This window comes from Natrix helvetica (assembly GCF_964273705.1).
Source record: "Natrix helvetica genome assembly, chromosome: 6".
In the NCBI taxonomy this organism is placed as follows: Eukaryota; Metazoa; Chordata; class Lepidosauria; order Squamata; family Natricidae; genus Natrix; species Natrix helvetica.
In genome coordinates this window covers 45989783-46015942 of record NC_138553.1, presented here as the reverse complement: position 1 = coordinate 46015942, position 26160 = coordinate 45989783, and the positions used below count along the sequence as shown (strand labels likewise).

Genomic DNA, 26160 nt, shown 5'->3' with positions numbered 1-26160 from the left:
AATCACCTCGAGATGATACCAAACAAATGTCAATCCTCTTTATGATAACTCTTCTTTGAACTTGAAGGGGCATTATTTTCCTCATCCCTCCCTCCATCTGTTGGCTTTTCCCAACCTTAATCTGCTCAGTCTTTCTAGCAAGACCTTGATGTACCTGCACCATTTTTTCTTAATCTTTTTAAAAATGTGTCCAGAATTGATATGTTATTGAAGGGAATCCATCAGATGAAATAGAACCATTATTTACTGTAATTTGAAACACATATTTCTGCTGAAGAAGTCTAAATTGCATTTGACCTGTTAGCCATATCAAATTTCTCATTTTTATTTGGTTTTAAGAATGCTTATAATTAAGCATAATTCCAAAATTCTTTTCAGGTATTTGGTTTATAATTAAGCATAATTCCAAACCAGGTGTTCCCCATCCTATACAGTACACTTATTTATTTTTTCTAACCAAAAGTACCTACCCTTTTTATATTAAATTTCATTCTGTTATTTCTGTATCGCTAATTTTTAAAAACTGAATTTTGTTTTTTGTTTTTTATTTTTAGGGCTTTAGCTATCTCCTAGTTTTGTGTTATATGGAGATTTTTTTGACTTCTTGATTATGAATGCATATGCTGGAAAGTCTAAGATTCAGAATTGAATGTTATAGATGCTATTTGATATTGTACTCCAATTTCATGAAGAAAAACTGATGCACATTATTTGAATAAGGATGCCAAACCAGCTGTGAAATCACCTACAAAACATATTATTCAGGTCATACTAAAAAGTTTGCTAGTTCAAATGATACAGATACTTTGTCATCTGCTTTGTGGAGTAATAATATGTTAAATCCACAGCATTCCCACAATATCTTAAGAAATCTATAAAATCAAAATGAAATAAGATTAGTTTTTTTTAATAAATCCATGCTTTCTTCTCCTAAGAAGCTTAAAGAAGAATGGTACCCTATGGAATCTTTCCAGGTATTGATGTGAGAACTGCCTGTGCAATTTTCTTCAATTAGATCTGTCCATTCTGATATGAAAATGTAACAATTACTGACAGCCATGTTATTTTGTCTCTGCTTTAGCTATATTTTTAAACCACTGTTGTAATGGCTTTCCATTGCTGATTTCTAGTCTCCAAAAGACGCTTTTGACAAGAGGTCATGGCTTCATCATATAAATCCATAGGCAAGTTAGAAACTTTTGTTTCTATTTATCAGCTGCACTTCTGCTGGCTCTGCAGATTGCATTGATCATTTCCACAGCAGGCTCCAGTTTAATGGCCCAACAGAATAAACTCCCTGCTGATTATTCCCTTGTAGGACTTCCTTGGCTCCTGTTGCCATTAATGGAATAGCTTCCATTGGCCCAAATTCAAGATGCCTTTGCACATGAGTAAGCATCATTTGAAGTGGCAAGTATGTTCATACTTAGATACATTTAATGAAAATAATGGGAGTGTACAAAATACTTCAATAATAAAAAATGTATCAAACTATTGTAATATATACCACAGGCATGAGCATCTTATGAAGCTTATGAGCCTTAACATACCTATCTACCACAACCTCTTGATGTGTAGAGGCAAACATTTTCAAAATGGATAAAGAGAAAACTCTTCATATATAGAAAGAACCACCATTGGTTTCTGCTATTATATTGTCATAAAAAGAACAATGATATATTTAACCAAACAAAATATAAGCACCAAAAGCATGTTTATTAAATCATGCAATTTGTTTGAGAAATGCTTTTAATTACTTGCTTTTAAATTAAGAACAGTTAAAAATATTAAAAGCCTTTAGTATTTATTTAAAGAAATGGTTTTCTTAATCAGCAAGCTTTATTACTGGAAAAATTTCCCAAACCATACTAAAAAAAGATTATCAGCAAATAGAATTTCCTGAATATTTGGAAAGGTGAAAATAATTGTATTAAAAACTAATGATCTGAAGATGGCAGCATTGGGTGGGATACTTCATTTAATGCAGGCTGGCTGGGGAATTCTGGGAGTTGAAGTCCACAAGTCTTAAAGTTCCCAAGTTTGGACACCCCTGATTTAATGGTTTAACAAGCCTTTCTGAACTAGACTGAAACTGCCATAGTTTGTATTCAGTAAAAGTATTTTAGTAGCATTTTCATAAAAAGAGTTTAATCAAACACAATATTGATGAAAATTAGAATTTGGCAAATTCAAACCATATAGAACTGCCAGGAACATTTATTTTTCTTTATATATATGATTGATAACTTATGATTTATGGACAATAATGGTGTATTAATACAGCTGGTTTGTTTATTAAGTTAAACATAGTTCAGTCAAATAATGAAGTTCCATGATGTATGAACTATTTATAAAGCAGGATTTAGTTATTGTATTCTCTGGGTGTGAAAGATTGTAGGAAGTCTACAAAGGAAAAGAACATTTCAATTGCTTAAAGATACACTGCCTTACTTAGTTCATTGTAAATGAAGATGGAAAATTCCTATTTCTAAGTAAGACTTTGTATTTACTGCCAACCAGCATTAAAGAAACCTTACTGAGATATTGTGTACTTCTTGGTTCCTTGATCTTGTCCAGCTGTGTGCGGCTTGACAATGAGGAAGAGAGAGAAGCCAAAGTGCCTCATTAAGCAGAAATCTTCGGTATTGTCTTCTGTGGCCTCCCAGCCTGAGGACTGCCCTTCTGCTTTTCTTGGATTCAGAGAATATTTTCCCAGTACTATATCTCTTCCTTCTGCATTATAGAAGCAAAAACACCTAATGACTTTATTTCTACAACTGAACTGGCTACTAAATTAACCAACTTTCTGGTCTGTGCAATACACTGAATCAAATGGGATGGATTTATACAAGATACTGAGACAAAAAATACAGTCAGACCAAAGTCTTTTCATATTGTGGAAATGCAGCAGGAATTTGTTTTTTTAGCTTAGCCCACAGAAATTTCTTTGGGAACTGTCTATGGTCCTGATTTCTGCCTAATAACCATTCTCTTGCGTAAGGGAATTGGGAATCCAGTCAGAATTAGAGTTTATTTCAATATTTTTATGGGTATCTTTTAATATCTTAGAAGGTATGGCTTTTATCTTGATTTTATCCCGTACCCCTCCTTCCCTCCCCTCCTCTTCCCTTTCCATTCCACAATCTTGGGAATGTACCGTATTTGTCCATAAAAGTACTATTTTAAATCAAATAAATAAATAGATACCCAACCTACAGAGAAACAAGTTTTTGACATCTGTTGCATTAAAAAGAGAGAACTGAAATAGATGATACATTATATATTCAGCCAGTATATCCTCTTTGGAAGATGTCCATGTTAAATTATTTGCTTATACTTATTTGTCTGTGTTTATAAACCATGCAGACTAAAAGCTGTTAAAATTTCACAATTAAATCCACAAGAAAGCACATAAATAAGCTATTGGATGATTGTATTTAAATAAATAAAGCCATGTATCTTGGTAAAAAGGGGGCATTCACAATCTACTGGAGATAAAGGCCATGATCCATGGAAATCCACAGCCTAGTGGATTAGAGTGGCCTTGCCCCAATGAAGGGCTTCATACAATGAAGCAATGCAATTTTATTGACCAAGATAAAATGACAATCAATTTTTCCTTAACAAGGTCCTGTACATTGCCTAAGTCCTTAGGTTCTAATAATATTTTGCTGAGGTAAACTGGAGTCTATTGTGATTGGCTTATGCACAAATCTTATAAACAAATAATGCTTCCAATATTCAAAAGAGATTTCTGCACATAAAGATGATGGCTGGACCTGTTGAAAGAGACTTCTGCTTCCAGCTATTGAAAGTGTCAAACGAGGCAGTAAGAGTAGAAAAAAAAAACTATAGCTTATTTGCTTTGCCTGAAGAAATTTACTGTACTGTGAAGCTGGTTTAAGGAGCTAATTTACTTAGGGCTTTGTTGAAACAGCGCACCCTTCCAGAAGTCATCAGGTTAGCAACTACCAACTGTATATGAGAAATTGATTTTTGAAATTAGCGTGAGGGTGAGGATAATAAGCCCCTGCTAAAGTGATGTATGGGAAAGTAAGGCCCAAAGTCTGTCATTCTGGTGCAAATTCCTTGTGGTGAGATGAACAGCCTCTTGGATTCAGTTATATACAATACAATACAATAGCAGAGTTGGAAGGGACCTTGGAGGTCTTCTAGTCCAACCCCCCACCTAGGCAGGAAACCCTATACTGTTTCAGACAAATGGCTATCCAACATCTTCTTAAAGACTTCCAGTGTTGGGGGCATTCACAACTTCTGGAGGCAAGCAGTTCCACTGATTAATTGTTCTAACTGTCAGGAAATTTCTCCTCAGTTCTAAGTTGCTTCTCTCCTTGATTAGTTTCCACCTATTGCTTCTTGACTCCCTCTTCTTTGTGCCAACCCCTGAGATATTGGAACATTGCTATCATGTCTCCCCTAGTCCTTCTTTCTATTAAATTAGACATACCCAGTTCCTGCAACCATTCTTCATATGTTTTAGTCTCCAGTCCCCTAATCATCTTTGTTGCTCTTCTCTGCACTCTTTCTAGAGTCTCCACATCTTTTCTACATTGTGGTGACCAAAACTGAATGCAGTATTCCAAGTGTGGCCTTACCAAGGCATTATAAAGTGGTATTAACACTTCATGTGATCTTGATTCTATCCCTCTGTTTATGCAGCCTAGAACTGTGTTGTCTTTTTTGGCAGCTGCTGCACACTGCTGGCTCATATTTAAATGGTTGTCCACTAGGACTGCAACTAGGACTGCAACAGTTACTACTGTTGAGCAAGGTACCACCTATACTGTACCTGTGCATTTCATTTTTGTTGCCTAAATGTAGATCCATACTCTTTTCACCATTGAATTTCATTTTATTAGATCATGCCCAATGTTCAAGTTTGTCAATATCCTTCTGTATCTTTAGCCTATCTTCTGGAGTGTTGGCTATTCCTGCCAGCTTGGTGTCATCTGCAAATTTGATGAGTTCCCCATTTATTCCCTCATCCAAATCATTGATGAAGATGTTGAAGAGTACTGGGCCCAAAACAGAGCCTTGGGGGTACTCCACTGCATACTTCACTCCATGTAGATGCAGTTCCATTGAGGACTACTCATTGAGTGCAGTTGGTCAGCCAGTTACGAATCCATCTGGTGGTGATGCTGTCTAAGCCACATTCTTCTACTTTATCTAGTAGTAGGTTATAGTCTACCTTATCAAATGCGTTACTGAAGTCCAAGTAAACTATATCGACGGCATTCCTCTGGTCCACTAATTTTGTCACATTATCAAAGAATGCAATAAGATTAGTCTGGCATGATCTGTTTTTGACAAATCCATGTTGGCTTTTGGCTATTACTTTGTTTGCTTCTAGGTGTTCGCAAATTCGTTGCTTGATTATCTTTTCCAGAATTTTTCCTGGTATTGAGGTCAGGCTGATAGGTCTGTAGTTTCCTGGATCTATTTTTTCCCCTTTTTTGAAGATGGGAACCACATCAGCTCTTTTCCAGTCCTCTGGTAGTTCCCCGGTGTTCCAGGATCTCTGAAAGATATAATTCAGTGGTTCTGAGATCTCGTCTGCTAGTTCCTTCAGAACCCTGGGGTGTAATCCATCCGGTCCTGGTGATTTGAACTCGTCTAGGGTAGACAGGTGCTCACTTACCATTTTGTTCCCTATTTCAATTTGTGTTCCTAATCTGATTTTTGTGGTGCTGCTTTTGATAGGTTGGACTGTTTTATCCCTTTGTGTAAAGACAGATGCAAAACATGAGTTAAATAGTTCTGCTTTCTCCCTGTTGCTTGTCACCTTCTTGCCACTTCCTCCCAGCAATGAACCAATTGTTTCCTTAACTCTTTTCTTGTTTTTAACATGTTGGAAGAAGCTTTTTTGTTATTTTTTACTTTTGTGGCAAGACTTTCTTCATTGTTAGCCTTAGCTTTCCTAACTTCATCTTTTCATGCTCGGGCTATTTGCTGATATTCTGCCTTAGTTATGCCCCCCCCCCTTTCCATTTTTTATACTTATTTTTTTTTTGTCTTTCAATTTGTCAGAGAGTTCTTTATGCAGCCATGCTGGTTTCTTTTGGGAGCTATTATTTTTCTTCTTCATTGGTATTGTGCTAGACTGAGCTTTTGTAATCTCATTTCTCAAAATTTCCCAAGCTTCTTGAGTTGTTTTCCCCTTGAGGATTCTCATCCATGGAATTTTTCCCGAGCTCTCTCTAAGTTTATTGAAATTAGCTTTCTTAATGTCCAAGACTCTAGTTTGACTTTGTTCTACTACTTGTGTTTGCATAATGTTGAATTCCAATACTGCATGGTCACTTGCCCCCAGGGTTCCTATGGCTTCAACACCTTCTATCATTTCCTCTCTATTAGTGAGAATTAAGTCCAATATGGCTGATCCCCTTGTTCCCTTCTCTACTTTTTGGGAAACAAAGTTGTCTGCTAGGTTTGTTAGGAACCTGTTGGATCTTTCACTTGGTGCAGCATTTGTTTCCTGGTTGATGTCGGGGTAGTTAAAATCCCCCATTACTGTTGTGGTGTGCTTCCTACATATCTTAGTTAGCTGACTAGCAAAAAGTTCATCTACTTCCTCTGCTTGGTTGGGTGCCCTGTAGTATAGACCTATGGCAATGTCAATTCCCTCCTCCAACTTATAATATTGACCAAATGCATTCAAGATAGTTTTCATCATTGTTGTGCTCTATTTCTGTAGAGAGGTAATAATTTCTTATATATAGTGCAACTCCACCTCCTCTTTTATTTGGTCTATTTCTTTTAAATAATTTAAATCCTTCTGGCTGTATATTCCATTTATCGGTTTCATCCCACCAAGTTTCTGTAATGGCAACAATATCGTATCTGCCCTTTTTTACTTGAATTTCTGATTCGCCCTGTTTATTCCTCATACTCTGTGCATTGGTGTATAGATATTTGAGTCCATTTTGATTGAACCTGTGTTTAGTGTCTACATAACCTGTCTTATGCCTGATTGTCCCAATTTTCTTGCCACTTGTATGATTCATGCACATGGTATGGCACTCACTATTAAATGCTTGGTTTTGCTTGACAGTGGGAGTGATAATCTTACCCGCACAAACATCTGTGTTACATGCACTGATAACCCTATGAATTTTAGATTGCTGGGGACAAAAATGTTCTGTATCAATTAATTATCTGTCCCCGCTGTTCAGTTTAAATGTTTATCCAGAAAATTTGTGAATTTAATGCCAAGTAACTTAGTCCCTTTCTTGGATGGGTGCAAACCATCTCTTTTGTACAGTTTTTCATTGAACCAGCTGCAGACATCATGACTAATAAAACTAAAGCCTTCCCTTTTACACTACTCCTTTAGCCACACATTAAACTCTGCTACACACTGGCCCTTCCCTTTTTGTTTCTTATACACTGGTAAAATCTCTGAAAAGATAAGCCTATAACCTATACTACTAAGTTCATACCCCAAGCTCTGGAAATCATTCTTCACACAAAGTACATCTTTTTGGGACAGATCATTTGTGCAAAGATGTATAATAGCATCAACATCACAGTCCTTACTTGCATTCTTGACTATCTTAAGAATATGCCTCTTGTCTCTGCTGGCAGTACCACCTGGCAGACACCTGACCTCTTTTAAAACCTCCATATTTACATCCCTTATGGTTAAATCATCAACCAGAAGTGACTTCTCTTTTTGCATACCTTGGTCTTCTTGTGCGAACTGATGTGTGATACCTCGTTCCCCATTTCGCCTTTCTGAAGTAAGTTCTTCATTTTGGACCACGATCCCCTGCTTATTTGAGTCATCATTATCACAACTACCTTGACCTGTCTCTTTAGTGTCCCCATTAGGGTCAGCAAGGGCGCTATATCTGTTATGCTGGGTCACAGCAAAAGCTTTGTGTTTATGGTTCACAGCTCTCACCCTGCCAGATCTCACAGTTGTCCAAACTCCTCTTCTCCTGCAGGATCATTGCGGTGGGTGTGGGTGTGTGTGTGGGCTGATAGCGTGGCATCTCCATAGAGTGGAATGGCCAATTTGGGCACCTAATTTCTGCTTGGAGAGCACAGATTAGAAGTTCTAGATAGGTAATCTGTCTATGTAGACTAGTAATTTGTTTACATAGGGAACAGTGTTGTGGGCCAGCAGGAGCTGTTGGAGCTGCAACCAGACACCGACAGTGAGGGGCCTTATGAGTCAGCTCTGGAAGATGTGGAGGACCCTGGACAGGGTTCCAACTCTGAGCAGGGATCAGAGAGGCTGGTTAGCCACCAGGAGGCGCCTGAGGCATGGAGCAGCAGAGAAAGCTAAAGGGAGCGTGCTCCTGAAGTCATGCCTTGGAGCAATGGGGAGGAGACAAGGAAGTGTGCTCCTGACATCATGCATTGGAGCAGTGGGGAGGAGACAAGGGAGGTGGTTCTGGGTGCCCGGCAACGAAGGGCTAATAGACGTAAAGAACAGCTACGCAGTTACAGGAGGTAATTGAACTCAGGTGGTTGTAATTAGGATCCTCTCAAGACTGTATTTAAGGAGGGACTTTCTGCAAGTTGTTTGCAGGAATCAACATATTTACAGAGCTGGAGAAGCTATCGGGTCTTGTCCTCTTGGCAGGCTGGATTACTGCCACGGTCTAGTCTGTGCTGGATTGCTGCCAAGGTCTCGTCTGTGCTGGATTGCTGCCAAGGTCTTGTCTGTGCTGGATTGCTGCCAAGGTCTAATCTGTGTGTTAATAAATCGTCGTGCAGTATCTTTGTCTCGGCATGTTTGGTGTATGAAGAGGGGGGGGTCACAACAGGACAGTATCCAAATTTGAAAAGAGTATTGAGAAAGACAGGTGCAAGACAGCTATTACATTGAACTAAACCAGTCATTTTGAAATAAATAAAATCACAATTTCAAGCGCACTAATCCAGAATGTATGATTACTATTTTGGTTTATGGACATATGATTCGCATGCCGTTAGGCGCGCGGGCCACTACCTACTCCTCTTTGTCTCTCTGCTTCCCCCTTTCCAGCCAGCAGCTCCAATCACTAGCCACAGGAAAGTTCAAATGAAATGAAGTTAAAGGGCCACTACCTACTCCTCTTTGTCTCTCTGCTCCCCCCCTTCCAGCCAGCAGCTCCAATCACTAGCCACAGGAAAGTTCAAATGAAATGGAGTTAAAGGGCCACTACCTACTCCTCTTTGTCTCTCTGCTTCCCCCCCTTCCAGGCAGCAGCTCCAATCACCAGCCACAGGAAAGTTCAAATGAAATATAAACAAAGCAGCTTCAGAACTATTGCAATTATAGTATTATATTGTAAGCTGTTTGATGGAGGGGTTAAAGTACCAGGCTAGAAACTGGGAAATGGTGGGTTCTAATGAGGCCTTAGGCATAAAATCAGCTGGGTGACTTTGGGCCAGTCATTCTCTTTCAGTCTTTGGAAGCAGGCAATACTGAATCATTTTAGAAAATTTACCAAGATATGCAGAAACTTGTTCACAAAGTTGCTAGGAGTCAGGACTAAATTAAAGACACCAAAAAAGAAAAAAAAACCTTATATCATAGAGTTTTTTTCTGTTTATTTGTGACTTGTTTGGCAATTTCTTGATTGGGATACTTTTTTACTTGATTATTGATCTGATGTTAATCTTAGAGTTAATCAATGCTCACCTGGGTACTGATTCCTGGTGAAGAAGTGCTTAGGTCTTTTTGTTTCCTTTTCGGCTTGCTGATTGTCTCTTTTGCATAGTCCATATATGTTGTTTATGTGTATAAAATTCCCTAGCATTTTTGGACTTGGCTTGGTCTAGGATGATCACAGCTTCCCATTTGAAACTATGGTCAAGTCTGTCCATGTGTTATGACATTAAAGAATTTTCATCGTGTCTCATGACTGCTAATTGGAGTTCATGGATGTGTTCTGTCATCTGGAATATTCAAAATATTCCAACAAAATGGATATCCATGCAACTTTATCATAAAGGGCCTGACTACTCAACCTAATATAGCACAACCAACACAATTCCTTAAAAGAATAACACTGACATACAGTTTAATGATTGCAACAACCACTATGCAAGACAAAAAGGCAGAATATTGGCAGAATGCATCAATGAACACCAGCTGGCAGTCCGAAGACATGATGAAAACTCTTTAATTTCACAATATGTGTAGACAGACTTAACCATAGTTTCAATTGGAAAACTGTGACCATCCTAGACCAAGCCAAATAAAAAGAATGCTAAGGAGTTTCTAGAAACCTGGCATTGTGACAAATTGGTCATCAATAGACACATAGACATAAACAACATCTACACACTGTGCAAAAGAGACAATCAACAAGCCTAAAAAAGGAACAAAGACCTAACTCTACTTCTCCACCAGCAATCAGCATCCAGATGAGCATAGATTAACTCCAAGATTAACATCAGATCAGCAATCAAGTAACCAATAAAAAGCTCTCAAACAAGCCACTAGAATATAAATTGAGAGCAAACCCCACTCCTTACTGGCATTAATTATGTTACCTAATATGGATAATAAAACATCTGTAAGAAAACAGCCAAGCTCAAATAGCACCAAGGTCCCCTCATTTTTAGCCTGAGCTACAAATATTCTTCTTTATAGGTTTTAAAGACTTATTACGTAAGTACTACAATATATACACTTTCATCCCTTAATAAAGTTCACATTCTGCTTGTGATTTTTTCCCCCAGGGCCCCCCTTACGACAATATTTTTGATGTGCTATTAAAACACATCCAGCATTTGCATTCTGCAAATCTGGGTAGCAGATTTACAGATGTGTTCTTAGTTATTTCACAATAATTTTTTTCGTAAACAATGGTGATTTTTTATTAGGGCTATGCAATATAATTCCCCAAAGCTACCATATTTTTCAGAGTATAAGATGCAGTTCCCCCCCAAGAAGTGGGTGGAAATGTATGTGCAGCTTATACTCTGCGGAAAATGGGTAGTGGTGAATAGGCCGTGCTGAACAGGTGGCGGTGAACGGGCTGCGGCGAATGGGCTGCAGCAGTGGCAAACAGGCTGCGGCAACAGGCCAGATGAATACCAGATGGATGCAGATTTTTTTCCCTTGTTTTCCCCAAAAGCTAGGTGCATTTTATAGTCTGGAGCATCTTATAGTTGGAAAAATATGGTACTTTAGATAATACAGGTGTGAAAACACACTAGTTGCTTGCAACACTTTAGACTAACTGTGACTTTTCCAAGAATTTGATATTGGCTGCATTAGGTAGCCTCATAATTCAAAATAAAAATGCAAGTGCTTTAAAAATGGAAGACAAGTATCACTTTTACACTGTGCATATCCTGCAACAGCCTTTTGACATTGATTGTGAAGCACTGCAGAGTCCAAATTCCTATCATGATTTACACCAAATAGATTTATGATAACCCCTGGTATTCATGGCATTACTATTTGGTAATTTTCTTTCACATCATTTATTTTTTAAAAAAATAGTATGTAGAGGGGCTTGCCTGGTGACCTGTTTGATTTCTGAGTGTATCTAGATTTATTCTAATATATGCATTTATGTGTCTGTGTATTTCATTTTACAGTGTTATTTCTTCACTATTGAATTTGGCCTTTGTAAGCAAGATGGACAACTGAGGGCTTATGGAGCAGGTCTTTTGTCTTCTATTGGAGAGCTCAAGGTACTGATGTAAACAAAACTCTACTATTTATCACTAGAAGCCAGCTCTATGATTTCTATATATTTCTAATGCATGTGATTTTACACTGAACTCATCGTTGCTTTAACTTTACTTTCAAATCATCCTGGGAGCCATTTGGCTGAAGGGCAATATATCACTGTCTCTAACAAATACATTAGAAAAGCTATACAGTTTCAATTAAATCTAGTTCTCTGTGATGGACCCGACCCTCTGGAATGACCTCCCCCCCGATATTAGAATAACGACCGATCTCCGCTCCTTCCGTAAGAAACTTAAGACCCACCTGTTTAACTTAGCTGGCCTGGCCTAACTGTAGTTTTTGTGTCCCTCTAGCCTGTATTTTAAATTTTTTGGGGTAGATTTTTTAGGTTGTTTTAATTTTTAACTATATTGTACAGCCTATCATTTAATCGGTTTTATGGGTATTTAAAAATATTTAAGTTTTGTATATTGTTTTATTTGTGGTCTGTACACCGCCCCGAGTCCCTTTGGGGAGAGGGGGCGGTCTATAAATTCAATAAAATCAAATCAAATCAAGAACAATGGGAACGTTAGATCATAATGCTAATCTGGGATGGAAATGATTTTTTTTGAATGCCAGCCCAAAATATATACCTTGACCCATGTATTAAGACATGTTTCATACTTGAGTCTGATTCTTGCATTTGAATGTGATTCAAGCAAATTACCCATTTGAATTAGATCAGGTGCTTCTGAAATAATTCAACTATCTGATGGAATTTATGATATGCATACATACATACTCTTACCAGATCAAATCTTTGCAAATTCAAACTGAATGTCTTCATGAAATCCAAAATTCAAATTAGAACTTGATTCATTTACCTCCCCTCCCAGTACCTATATTTAGTAAATTGATTTTCCAACTTCATTTAAATTTTTGCCATATTCTATGACCTGTACTAGTACAACAAAGATAATTTTGTTTCAGTCTTTTGCAGTAGAAACATTGGAATTTAAGATGTAATAATGTTCAAGCAGTTAAACAAGACGCCCAGCAATCCTAAACTCTAGTGGTAGAGGTGTCAGGCTCCACACAGTAGCAGTTCTTATTGACAATTTTGTAGGATGATTACGCCCATCAATTGACAGGCCAACATATACGGCTTTAGTTATGTTGGAAATATTGTATCTATTTAAGCATAACCCACACAAATTAAATCTTTAAACTTCTCGACACTGGTATTCCAGGTGGCACATTAGTTTCAGTCTAGCAATCATTTTGACAATGAAGTAAAAAAAAAAGGTGCTTGTGCCCTCAAGAAAATTCAAACTTGCTGTAGAGCCAAGATTTATTTATTTATTGAAGACATTTATAGTCTGTCTTTCATAATATATACCCCAAGGCATCTTGCAACCCAAATTAAAGTAATAAATACAGTTAGACAGAAACAGTTACAAATACCAAATCCACTAAAAATGACAAGTTGAGTATATGATAATATTGTTGGTGTTTAAAAAGTACCTATGCTTTCGTGATATCCAGGTTAGATTTAGGCAGTAGTGAACTCTATCTGGAGTAATTCCCAAGCTAGTTAAGCAAATTTAAACTAGTGCAGAATATGGCTCATTAATGATGCAGGATTCTTGAAATGTGTGATATCTCTATTGTGTCAATTATCAGCAGTGTATTTTTATAGTACGTACAAAGTATGGGTTTTTTAAATATAACTTATTGAAACTTTAAAAAAAAATAAGATAACTTATTCAAATTAATACAAAGCAATTCAGAAAAGAGAAAAAGAAAGCAAAAAGGAAGCAAAGAAAAAAGCTAAAATAGAAAAGAAAGAAAAAAAGGTACAAAGCAGTGGTTTCTGATTTTTTCAAGATTATAAGTGCAATTATATTTTAACCCCTCTCTCTAAAGTAGACCTGGACATTTTACGGTTTGTGGGCCATATCTGGTCTTTGGGGTGTTCCTGTCTGGTATCAGCAGTGTTCCCGGGGGGGGGGGAGGGCAGGGAATCAATGGCTGAGTGGTATAGTGGGGGCAGGGTGACATCAGTGGGGGAGATGGTAGGAGCAGGGCATCAGCAGGTGGCATTGGTGGTGGTGGTAGGGATGTTGGACAGGTTGCAGCAGGGGTGGAACTGCAGTTGGGTGGGGCCATGGTGAGAGTATGTGGTCATAGTGGTGGCCTCCACAACAATCCCAGCTATTCATATGTGCCCTTGGGAAAATTAATTGTTCACTCCTGCTCTAAATATGATATTATATTATTTGCATAAGCTAGACCAAGGGCGTCAAATTTCTTCAAGGGCTGGATCAGCCCTGTAGTTTTCCTCCATGGGCCAGAGGGGGAAGCAGGGGAGAGATGGGATGGATGTTTCCTGTAGCACCCTGCCGGCCAAAATAAGGTGTGGGGGAACCGCACATGGCCCCTGCATTCTTTTTTCGGCCTGGACAATCTCCTGCAGCACTTGGCTGGCCAAAATGGGGCACGGGGGTGTGCATGGCCCCCTCACGCCTCATTTTTGGCCTCCATGGCCTCCTGCAGCACTCTCCTGGCCGAAAATGGGACACACGGAGCCCTTGCAAGGCCCCCATGTGGTCCGTTGTCAGCCTCCCCAGCCTCCTGCAACAGTTTCCAGGCCTAAAATGGGCCATGGGGGGGCTGCATGCAGGCCACATGCAGCCCATTTCAGCCAGCAGAGGCACGGGGGGGGGTCCTTTGATATTTCCAGGCTGACCCTGCGGGCTGGATCTGGTCCACAGGCCTTGAGTTTGACACCCCTGATCTAGACTAATAATATCTTCAACCTTTCAGCCCATATCATGCTAAAGTATAATAATTATATTATAATAATTATATTATACTTATTACTCAGTAAAAATATTGGCCATTAGTTTCTTGTTAACATTAAATCTCAAAACCCTGAAGGATTGAAACTTCTACTTTATCATTAATTTGTTTTAAGTCTGTACTCAATTGCACCATAGATTCTTCCAAACTTCTTCTTGACATCTTTTTTTATTCCTGCAAATCCTCCTTCTATTTCCTTTTTAATTGTTGAAGTCATCTTTTGGCCAAATTCTTCAAACTTTTTCTGCAATAAATTTGGTGAAATGCCCTTATCTGTAAGCTGTTCTAGTGAACTCCTGCCTCTGTCTGCCAGTTCAACAGATTTTCTTGTGATTGCTGTTGTGAGGAAGTGAAAATATGCCACTTATTACAGTGAAAGTAAAAGGCTGGCTTCTGTTTTCCCCATTTTGCTTCTTACTATCTTTAACGCTTTAGTTCCAATTAGCTCTCCATAGTTACAGTCTCACTGCTTAGCTCATATTATCCGTATGTTCTTGATTTAATAAGAAACAACCAGCATTCCCACAAAGATCTGGACAACAGGTCTAATTAATTTTGCTATTTTCAAAGACACTTTAATCAGAAAAATATTTTAAAAAGAAATCACTGTCCCCTTTCTCTATTTAAAACTTTCTTCATTTTCAATCCTGTTAAGCTTTTTGTTTTTAAATTAAAATAGCAGTTTTCCCTCTTCTAAATTTAAAAATGAAGACATTCACTAAGAATTTTTGATCTACATTGCCATTTGAAATATTTCTCTTAAATCATAAAGTGTTTACAAAAGTGAGACATTTGCTGGTTGAATAGTCAATTAAGGATGCATACCACTTAAGGACATGTTGGTTTTTACCATCAAAACAAAATTATTTGGACTCATTTTGGTTTGTGTAGTCTTAAAACTATGAGTTGGAGGCATTCCTTATATCCCATTCACTGAAAAACATAGTTTATTGATATGAAATAAAGGGCATTTTCAGTGTTACTCACACATTTCTAGAAATCTAATTTAAAAGAGGTAAACGTGAACCTAGAAATATAAACCATCAGATATTTGTTACATTTATTTTCCCCATGTTAGCTAGGATTTGATATTTTTGCAATTTGAGCTGATGCTATTTTTTATTTTTTCATCTTTAATAATAGAATGTTGAGTTGGGTGGTCTTTTTCATTATCCTTGCTTATGCTGCTAATTGGGCTATTACTTAAGGTTACTGATCTTTCTATAGGCTGTTCTTTATACAAGGGCTTTTAAATTGTCTGATGAGCTTTATAAATCAAAAGTTATTTTCTATGTATACGATTTAACATGAAAGGGTCTGGATCATGTAGAGATATTTAAAGTGCTTTAAAGACAAAAGAGGCTGGATTATAAACTCTCTTAGTTGAAGAGTAAGTTTAATAAGTGGGATCCCACAGCCAAGGAAAAGGGGTTCTTAAAACATTAATGTGGGAGTACATTTTTTAAAAGCAGTCCCTAAAACATATTTCATTAGATATCAAGATCACAACCTACAACTCAAAGAGTGGCATATGTGAATACAGAAGTGGGTTTCTTTTATGTGTAAAGTGTCCTGAACTGATTTAACTTATCAACCGAAGAAGACATGTGTAGCTCAGGGTTGAATGTTTGGGGACTCTGTTGGTGCTCTCTGAGCTTAGTTGACATAGTCTACCCTTGATTTTGCACGATTTTCTTGAACTCCTAGAGCAACTGTAAATTCTTAAGTATAATTCGGAATCATTCCTATTTTATCTGAGATCTTTCCATTGGTAGATAAAACATAGCATAGCTTCTCTTTGATTTTTTTTAATTACTGCATTGATTTTTGAAGAGGCAACTCCTGTTGTATGAGGAATAACAGGAAGATCAAGCTCATTATATGGATCCTGGATCCAGTTAGGTTCAATGTTGAAAAAGCAATCCTCAAAGGAGTTTCTGGCAGAATTTTGCTTTGAAATTGCCTATCAGTTTTTCTGTTATTTAGGAATGTATCTCCATTTTGGAATTTCTGTTCTAGGATACATGCTCAGGCAGTACCACTGATATCTGAAAACTTGTCCTATAAATGAGAATAAAATTGTTTTTCTGGAGATGTAATTTGCTTGAAAACTAACAAATAGGCACCTGCTGTGAGTGACTGATGCTTATAGCTTTGGGATATGCTGCCTTATCTAAATTTGATTTCAAGCAAATGTTTAGTTATATAAATATTTTTGGCATTTGGCTATCTCTTTTTCTTTTCGTTGTCTTAAAAAAAATTATAACCAAGACTTTTTGTTGCTAAGTTCCATATTTTACAAGCATTTTGTTCTTGTAAAATGCCAGGATAGAAAACAACATTAAGTTTGGCTAGAGCTATGTGACACATGCTTTAGAGTGGCCGACTGTTGTCTGGAATTATTGCCACTGCTTAAGCACTTAGACTAATTAATTGAATCTATTTTATCATTTTTTATGAGATATCTTAATGATAGATTAATTGTAGATGCCTGCATGGGACAATGAAAAAGAAGTCATCAGTTCACATCCCATAATCCATTTAATTTTCAAGACTATTTTTGTGTTGCAATGATACAATACTTAGAAGAAGTCCACGATTTTTACTGGTATGCATTTGAATTCTGAGTATTACTCAAGCTTCATGTTTAGACAAATTTGTCTAGAAAGAACTTTGTTTTCAAGGGTGGGAAGAACTTCAGATTCAATTCCTGAAAAATCCTTGTAACATGTAGGAGCATGCACACAGCACACATTTGCAACTGTTTTAAAGTCGTGCCTTTTTTCAGGATCACATGCCTGAGTTCTGCAAGGCTGCCATGTGATTCTAGAAAGAGATGCAGCTTTGGAAAGAGTTGCAGACAGTGCTAAATTTATTGCATATTGCTTCATATTGCTGGGCAGGAATGCCTCTTATTAAAACACTTTTTGTCCCATGTCTCTAACATATTTTTAAAGATGTCTTTAAATTATTAGTTAATCATTAATTTAGATTTTTTTCCTGTTCTATTCAAGTGGGAGTTCTGTAATTTGTAGCATCATGGTACACCTATCACTGGTACACAATATGTACTCCTCCAAATTTCAGTTTCAATTTATAAAATGTATGCCACTAGAAATGGCAATTTCACTTTTGCATAATTTTATCTTTAATCTTGATCCAATCAACTCAGTATTTACAACAATATCAACTCTCTAGAATATCTAACTGAACTCTTTCCTGGCTCAATATGAAATGGCCAGGAATTGAACCTTGGGCAATCTACAAACAAAACACCATCTAATAATAATCTTAGACTGGAAGAAGAAAAACACATAGATGTTTTGTCCTATTTACCCAGAGGGCTTTTCCACAGTCAAAAGACAGATCAAAGATTGTTGAAAGGAAAGAGAAAAAACTTGATTTTTGATATTTCCTAACTACTGGCTTCATGCAGACTTCTGGTGGTTTACAACAATATATAATCCATCAAAACAAACTAAAAACAACATTTGGCATCGATAATGACTTCTTTATTCATCAATAATCAAAAGGTTTATAGAAAAGCCCTACCTTGACTGCTGTTTGAAAAGCTGTGAGGGTGCCATCTCTTAATGAAAAGGAATCCATTAAATAAGGGAATAACATGAAATACATGCAATGTACTCTGAACCATCTCAATAGGAGGTAACTCTCAATGCACTCTTTTGTTCTAAAAAAAAAAACCTGGATGCGTTGGTTCTACTTGAAACATACAGTCCAGAAAAATTCTGGTATTAAGCCATAAAGGATTTTAGAGGTTAAAATCCACACTTCAAATTGCCTTCAGAAGCCTCCTGGAAGCTAGTATAGAGTCAAACCATTGGCATATAGCACTGGTGGCTCTCATTTGACAATAATGGGCTGCTGTGTTCTGCACCATCTGCAGCTTTAGAAGAATCTTCAAATGCTGCTCCAGGTAAGGGGTATTGCCGTAATTGACTTTTAATAGGTGATGACAAGAAGCCTTCCTCAAAGCATCTGCTTCAAGAAGAAATGCAACTATCTCAATACATGGATTCCTTCTGTCTGTCTACCCGTAATTCTCCAACCAACAGAGGATCCTCAAGGTCTAATTCTTCAGAGAAAGACAACCTACACAGAGTTTATTGGAGCAACTTACTTCTTCCCATCTGGACATAACAGCTTCCAGACATTGAGTCAGAATTTCTGTCTTTTCTGCTGTTCAGCAGGTGTGGTGTTTTGCAGACAAAAGGATAACCTTCTAGTGCAACTATGTAGATATTAAATACTTTATTTAAATATAATAATAATAATCCCCCAGTGAAGCCCTACCTTGATGTGATTGTGGGGTTGTATAGCTGTGCCAGAGATTCAGCTATACATGACAGGTCTTATCACAGGACACAGAAAATGAGTATCTTTCCCATAAACAGTATGGTGAGATGTAATTTACAGAAATCCATACATGATCAGTTATCATCTGGGTCACCAAGGACTACACTAGGGTTGGAGTTCCTGGACATCTAAGATGGCTGGAAAAAAAGTATTGTTGGCTAGTAACCAGATCCAGCAGATGCAAGACTACTGGAAGAAAACAAATAACAATGTTATTACAAATCAAATCCAACAATAAGAGATTATTTGAAATCAATGCATCAATTCTGGAAAGAACAACATCTAGAATCAGAAATAACAGAAAAGAGATTAGCAGATCAACAATCGTTTTCATTCTTAAACCAGGTACTCCCTCCTCTGCCCTAGCTTCAATTCTTTATCTAAAAAGAATAGAAGTAAAAAATAAATGAGCATCTAAAGCAGCACAAAAAACAACAGAATAAAGCTGCCTGCATTGAAGCTTGTGCCAAAGAAACAGCTAGCACAAGTGTTAAAAGATGCAAATACGGCTATATCAAGTATAAGCACCAACTCATTGCAAGAAACAAACCAACTAGTGTATAGAATGGCTGCAGTTATAATTGAATACTTTAGATGAAAAATAAAAATAAAAGCCAAACAGTCACCAAAAAATGGAAGATCACGCTGGAAAATAAGATTAGCATGCTAAGACCAAAAGCAAGCAAACTAAAAAAAAATGAAAGCAAAGAAGCTGAAGAGCCAAAGAATATCTGATCACCTAGAAACAAGGAAGGTTAAGGAGGCACTGGGAATAACAAAGCACAAATAACAGGTATAGTTCAATCATGTTCAATTCTTGGAGACTGCTGGACAAGTCCCTGCAATTTTTTGGAAAAAGTTTTACAGAAATGGTTTGCCTTGTCTACTTCCTGGGGCAAAAACACTAAAAAGGACTTTTTTAAAAAAGAAAATAGGTAGACAAATTATATATTTCACTTTTATAAATCAAGTTTTAGAATGGTTAGTGACTAGTTGTTTTTTTAAGAAAATAAAGTTGGAACCAAAGAATTATGGAACACAGAAAGGAAAATGTCCCAATTTTTATTCTCATGAACATCCATGTCCTCATATATAAAAGTACCAGATATGTGCATATGGAGATAATAACATATATGTATATCTGTGCAGTTCACTATAACATGCAACCTTTACATTTAATTTTTTTATATATTTCTTTCTTAAAAAGAAATATTTGATTAGTAATTTCTTTATGAACTGAGATAGAACAATTGCTATACCATAAGTTGGAAGCTGGACTAACTAGAGCAGGGGTGGCGAACAAGTTTGACAAAAAGGGCCAAAATTTTAAACTGTGAGAGTCAGAGAGCCACACCACGCAGTGACCTGCCAAAACAGACCCGGAAGCAATGTTCCCTCTAATTTTTTTTCGATGTGAGCAGAAAAGTATAGTGTTTGAGCGGCACATTTTCATGCCTGAGCACCCGAATTTTTTTCACAGATGTCACCTAAGACAACAACGAAATCAGTATTATTTGAAACTCAAAGTTATGTTTCTTCAAGGTACCCGCTTAATTCAAAGTGTTATATAATATCAGTATCACTTAACAACGCTCCTGCTTAGCAACCAAAATGTTGGCTCAGAAACTCTGGCATTTGAAGCACGCAACTCTTAAAGCTGTCAAGTTACAAGACCCTTGCACCCCTAACCCTTTAGGGAAAAAAACCCCCAGGGGTCTTCAAACCTGACAGCTTTAACACTTGTGGACTTCAACTCCCAGAATTCCTCCTCCAGTCATGTTGCAGCGACGTCATCTGCGTGGATCTGCTCCATCTTTGCTTTCTTCATTGTGGGCAGGGCTTCTGCTGAAGATGCCGACGAGTACGAGTTGCCACCAGAATAACTGCTGCTACCTCCTCCTCCTCCTCCTCCTCCTCCTCCTCCTCCTCCTCCTCCTCCTCCAACAGAATCACCAGATTTGCTCCTGAGCTCAGCGCTGGGTTACCTCTGCCCCCTCCCCCTCCTCCGTGCTTTTGAGGAGCCATGAGGCTTTTTTTCCCCTGCTCCCCCCGCCTTCCTACTGGCTCCTGCAGCCTCATGGCTCCTCAAAAGCACGGCGGAGGAGGAGGAGGGGGCAGGGGTAACCCAGCGCTGACTGAGCTCAGCTGCTCCAAGCGGAGGGGAGGCGCCGCTGCCACGCACGGAGATGCCGGCTGGAGCTTTGGCGGCTTCATCTTAGCCGCAGCGCCGGGCGGCAAATCCGGCAGTGCTGCCTGTTAGAGGAGGATGAGGAGGAGGTGGCAGCAGTTCTTCCGGTGGCGGTGGGGGCTTTGGGGCTTCACAACTAGCCTCAGTCGCCCCGTGCTCCTCAAAGCAAGTCTGGGGAAGTCCTTTGCAGGCGGCCCGTTCTAGCTGCCTGCAAAGGACCTCCCCAGCTTCCGAAAGGGAGCGCGCGATCCGAGCCACAGTATACTAAATAATGATAAGAGGCAAAGAGCCTCATTTATTTTGGCAGGGAGCCGCATGCGGCTCGCGAGCCGCGTGTTCGCCACCCCTGGACTAGAGCATAGTGCGATATTCCACAGAATATCCTGTTCATTCCTAGTTCTTTACATTATTCTAAAAAAATTGTATATTCATAAAATTCCATGACTTCTAAATCTTACTCAGTTTGGTTTTAAACAAATGGGTATACAGTGAACACTGTTGATGAACTGTCAATCTACCTTATATTAAAAAAGAGCAATGAAAATGTTCATTATTTATTTAGATCTTTTCAAGTCTGAAACAAACTGGTGTTATGTGAAATACTGGAGGTGAAATATAATTTTTATGAATGTGTAATATGGGTAAATATCCATATATTGCTTCTGCTTTTTGAAGAATTCCTAATATTAGCCATAGTGTGGAAATACTTGAAGTATTTATTATTAATACAATAATAATACAATACATTAGTAGAGTTGGAAGGGACCTTGGAGGCCTTCTAGTCCAACCCCCTGCCTAGGCAGGAAACCCTATACCGTTCCAGACAGATGGCTATCCAACATCTTCTTACAGACTTCCAGTGTTTGGACATTCACAACTTCTGGAGGCAAGCTGTTCCACTGATTAATTGTTCTAACTGTCAGGAAGTTTCTCCTCAGTTCTAAGTTGCTTCTCTCCTTGATTAGTTTCCACCCATTGCTTCTTGTTCTACCCTCAGGTGCCTTGGAGAATAGTTTGACTCCATCTTCTTTGTGGCAACTGCTGAGATATTGGAACAATGCTATCATGTCTCCCCTAGTCCTTCTTTTTCTTAAGCTAAACATACCCAGTTCCTGCAACCGTTCTTCATATGTTTTAGTCTCCAGTCCCCTAATCATCTTTGTTGCTCTTCTCTGCACTCTTTCTAGAGTCTCCACATCTTTTTTACATCGTGGCAACCAGAACTGAATGCAGTATTCCAAGTGTGGCCTTACCAAGGCATTATAAAGTGGTATTAACACTTCACGTGATCTTGATTCTATCCCTCTGTTGATGCAGCCTATGACTGTGTTGGCTTTTTTGGCAGCTGCTGCACACTGCTGGCTCATATTTAAATGGTTGTCCACTAGGACTCCAAGATCCCTTTCACAGTTACTACTGTTGAGCAAGGTATCATCTATACTGTACCTGTGCATTCCATTTTTGTTGCCTAAATGTAGAACCATACTCTTTTCACCATTGAATTTCATTTTATTAGATAGTGCCCAATGTCCAAGTTTGTCAAGATCTTTCTGTATCTTAAGCCTATCTTCTGGAGTGTTGGCTATTCCTGCCAGCTTGGTGTCATCTGCAAATTTGATGAGTTCCCCATTTATTCCCTCATCCAAATAATTGATGAAGATGTTGAAGAGTACTGGGCCTAAAACAGAGCCTTGGGATACTCCACTGCATACTTCCCTCCATGTAGATGCAGGTCCATTGAGGACTACACGTTGAGTGAGGTTGGTCAGCCAGTTATGAATCCATCTGGTGGTGATGCTGTCTAACCCACATTCTTCTACTTTATCTAGTAGTAGGTTATGGTCTACCTTATCAAAAGCCTTACTGAAGTCCAAGTAAACTATATCGACGGCATTCCTCTGGTCCACTAATTATGTCACATTATCAAAGAATGCAATAAGATTAGTCTGGCATGATCTGTTTTTGACAAATCAATGTTGGCTTTTGGCTATTACTTTGTTTGCTTCTAGGTGTTCGCAAATTCGTTGCTTGATTATTTTTTCCAGAATCTTTCCTGGTATTGAGGTCAGGCTGATAGGTCTGTAGTTTCCTGGATCTATTTTTTTTCCCTTTTTTGAAGATGGGAACCACATCAGCTTTTTTCCAGTCCTCTGGTAGTTCCCCGGTGTTCCAGGATCTCTGAAAGATATAATTCAGTGGTTCTGAGATCTCGTCTGCTAGTTCCTTCAGAACCCTGGGATGTAATCCATCCAGTCCTGGTGATTTGAACTCATCTAGGGTAGACAGGTGCTCACTTACCATTTTCTTCCCTATTTCAATGTGTGTTCCTAATCTGATTTTTGTGGTGCTGCTTTTGATAGGTTGGACTGTTTTATCCCTTTGTGTAAAGACAGATGCAAAACATGAGTTAAATAGTTCTGCTTTCTCCCTGTTGCTTGTCACCTTCTTGCCACTTTCTCCTAGCAATGGACTGATTGTTTCCTTAACCTTTTTCTTGTTTTTAACATGTTGGAAGAAGCTTTTTTTGTTAATTTTTACTTTTGTGGCAAGCCTTTCTTCATTGTGAGCCTTAGCTTTCCTCACTTCATCTTTACAGGCTCGGGCTATTTGCTGATATTCTGCCTTAGTTATGTCCCCCTCCTTCCACTTTTTATACTTACATTTTTTGTCTTTCAGTTTGTCAGATAGTTCTTTATGCAGCCATGCTGGTTTCTTTTGGGACCTGTTATTTTTCTTCTTCATTGATATTGTGCTAGACTGGGCTTTTGTAATCTCATTTCTCAAAATTTCCCAAGCTTCTTGAGTTGTTTTCCCCTTGAGGATTCTCATCCATGGAATTTTTCCCAAGCTATCTCTAAGTTTATTGAAATTAGCTTTCTTAAAGTCCAAGACTCTAGTTTGACTTTGTTCTACTTCTTGTGTTTGGATAATGTTGAATTCCAATATTGCATGGTCACTTGCCCCCAGGGTTCCTATGGCTTCAACACCTTCTATCATTTCCTCTCTGTTAGTGAGAATTAAATTAAATATGGCTGATCCCCTTGTTCCCTTCTCTACCTTTTGGGAAACAAAGTTGTCTGCTAGGTTTGTTAGGAACCTGTTGGATCTTCCACTTGGTGCAGAGTTTGTTTCCCAGTTGATGTCAGGGTCGTTAAAATCTCCCATTACTATTATGGTGTGCTTCCTACATACCTTAGTTAGCTGACTAGCAAAAAGTTCATCTACTTCCTCTGCTTGGTTGGGTGGCCTGTAGTATAGACCTATGGCAATGTCATTTCCCCCACTGTATGTACTTTGTTTCGGGTTTGATTATTTAAGTTATTTTTCATATATAAAGGAGAATTATTATATTCTTGCTGCAACTAGCACTATATTCTTAATGGTGTAATTACTTGAGGGGAAGGGAATCTTAATAGATAATAAATAGATTGATAAGTTGAAGTTGTGCATCACATTCATTCTAAAAAAAAATCAATTATAGGTGAATCATGTGGAGAGCATTCTTTGCTGTAAAGCTTGGGTGCGTAGAAACACTTTAGATTTCTGTCATGTAACATTTGATGTGGTGTATTTTGCAGCATGCTCTGTCTGATAAAGCCAATGTGAAAACATTTGATCCAAAGACAACCTGCTTGCAAGAATGCCTTATCACAACTTTCCAGGAAGCTTACTTTGTCTCAGAAAGTTTTGAAGAAGCCAAAGAAAAGATGAGGCAAGTTGTTTCCATGACCCTTAAAAACAAACCCCAGATTGAATTTGCTCTTATCTGTAAGTGCAGAAATAAGAGTTAATGTAATTCTTTTATTATTTTTATTTCAGGGACTTTGCAAAATCAATCAATCGTCCCTTTTCTGTTTACTTCAACCCCTACACCCAAAGCATTGAAATTCTGAAAGACACCAGAAGCATTGAAAATGTTGTCCAGGATCTCCGAAGTGACCTGAACACGGTGTGTGATGCTTTAAGCAAAATGAATAGATATTTGGGTATCTGATTTCTTAGTGATGTGGTTTTGAAGAATAGCTTGATGCTGTAACACCATTATAAGCTACAATGGCTATTTTAGCATTGTCTATTTCTTCTCTAATGCATGGCTACCACATTTGCTCCGTGTTCTCTTCCACTTATATGTAACTTGAAATACACCAACACTAACCTACAAATATTTAAAGAAGAGGATTGCACAGTCTTTTTATCAATTTGCATAAATTTAAAAAAGCTTCCTTCCCATATTTACAGAGTTACAAACAGCATTTGCTGTCATATCACAAAAGAACAATTAAAGGCAAAATATCACCAGTCAATCATACATGGGAAGTTAAACTTTAGTAAGTATTATATATTTTTAAAGAAAATCCTTATGCATTTCAAAATAAAATCACTAATTTCCTGAAGATAGTAGTAAACAAAGCCAAATATTTTTTTGAAAAAACCCAAGATGATGCTCTTAAAAAATAGGCAAGTATGTGTAGCGAGTTGTGTTTCTACCTGAAACTATAGATTTGTTGTGAAACATAATTTGGTCTTAAACACATCTTTCTATGCAGCTGTCTTGTACTTCTTGCTGCTATGTAGGGATTTTAGGAGCACAGCCATGTTTTGCTTCTTGTAGGGTCTGGTAACACATTTTCCACCACATTTTGCAAACAACATACAATATTTTTAGCCACCATAGATTTTGAGATGTTACAGACAAACATTCTGCCCAATCATGGACTTGAAACCAAAGAGAAAATCATCACTGATGCTAAAATATCACATCCTGCCATAAGGCTGGTTATCTTTGCACTAATCCATTTTAATCATCTGGGCTCATGGAAATGAATCTCTTATCAAATTTCATCATTCCTCACAACTTCTTCTTTTCTGTCAACCTCAGTTTGGAGCTACATACAGAACAAATCAGCTTTTTTGATGTCTCAGTAAAACTTAACAACGATCTGGAACATATCACATATATCATCTATACAAAAACTCAATGCTCTATCCACACTTTTTTGTACCCACTTGAGAGAGATACCTAACTGATGAATTAAACTAAGCACCAGGAAACTGAACTACTCACCCTATGAGACCAATAGAC

The 26160-nt window shown here is 37.9% G+C and overlaps 1 protein-coding gene across 1 annotated transcript in view; it reads left to right on the top strand.

Annotated features, from left to right (window-relative positions):
- TPH2 (tryptophan hydroxylase 2) overlaps nucleotides 1–25177 on the top strand; it is a gene marked incomplete at its 5' end in the record, with an annotated part of 91543 nt that extends 66366 nt beyond the window's left edge. Inside the window, 3 exons of the mRNA XM_081958434.1 lie at nucleotides 11572–11667; nucleotides 24656–24789; nucleotides 24897–25177. Coding sequence (XP_081814560.1) covers nucleotides 11572–11667; nucleotides 24656–24789; nucleotides 24897–25071 — 405 coding nt within the window. The 3' untranslated portion in view covers nucleotides 25072–25177. The remainder of the gene's footprint in view (nucleotides 1–11571; nucleotides 11668–24655; nucleotides 24790–24896) is intronic.
- Between the last annotated feature and the right edge of the window lie 983 nt (nucleotides 25178–26160).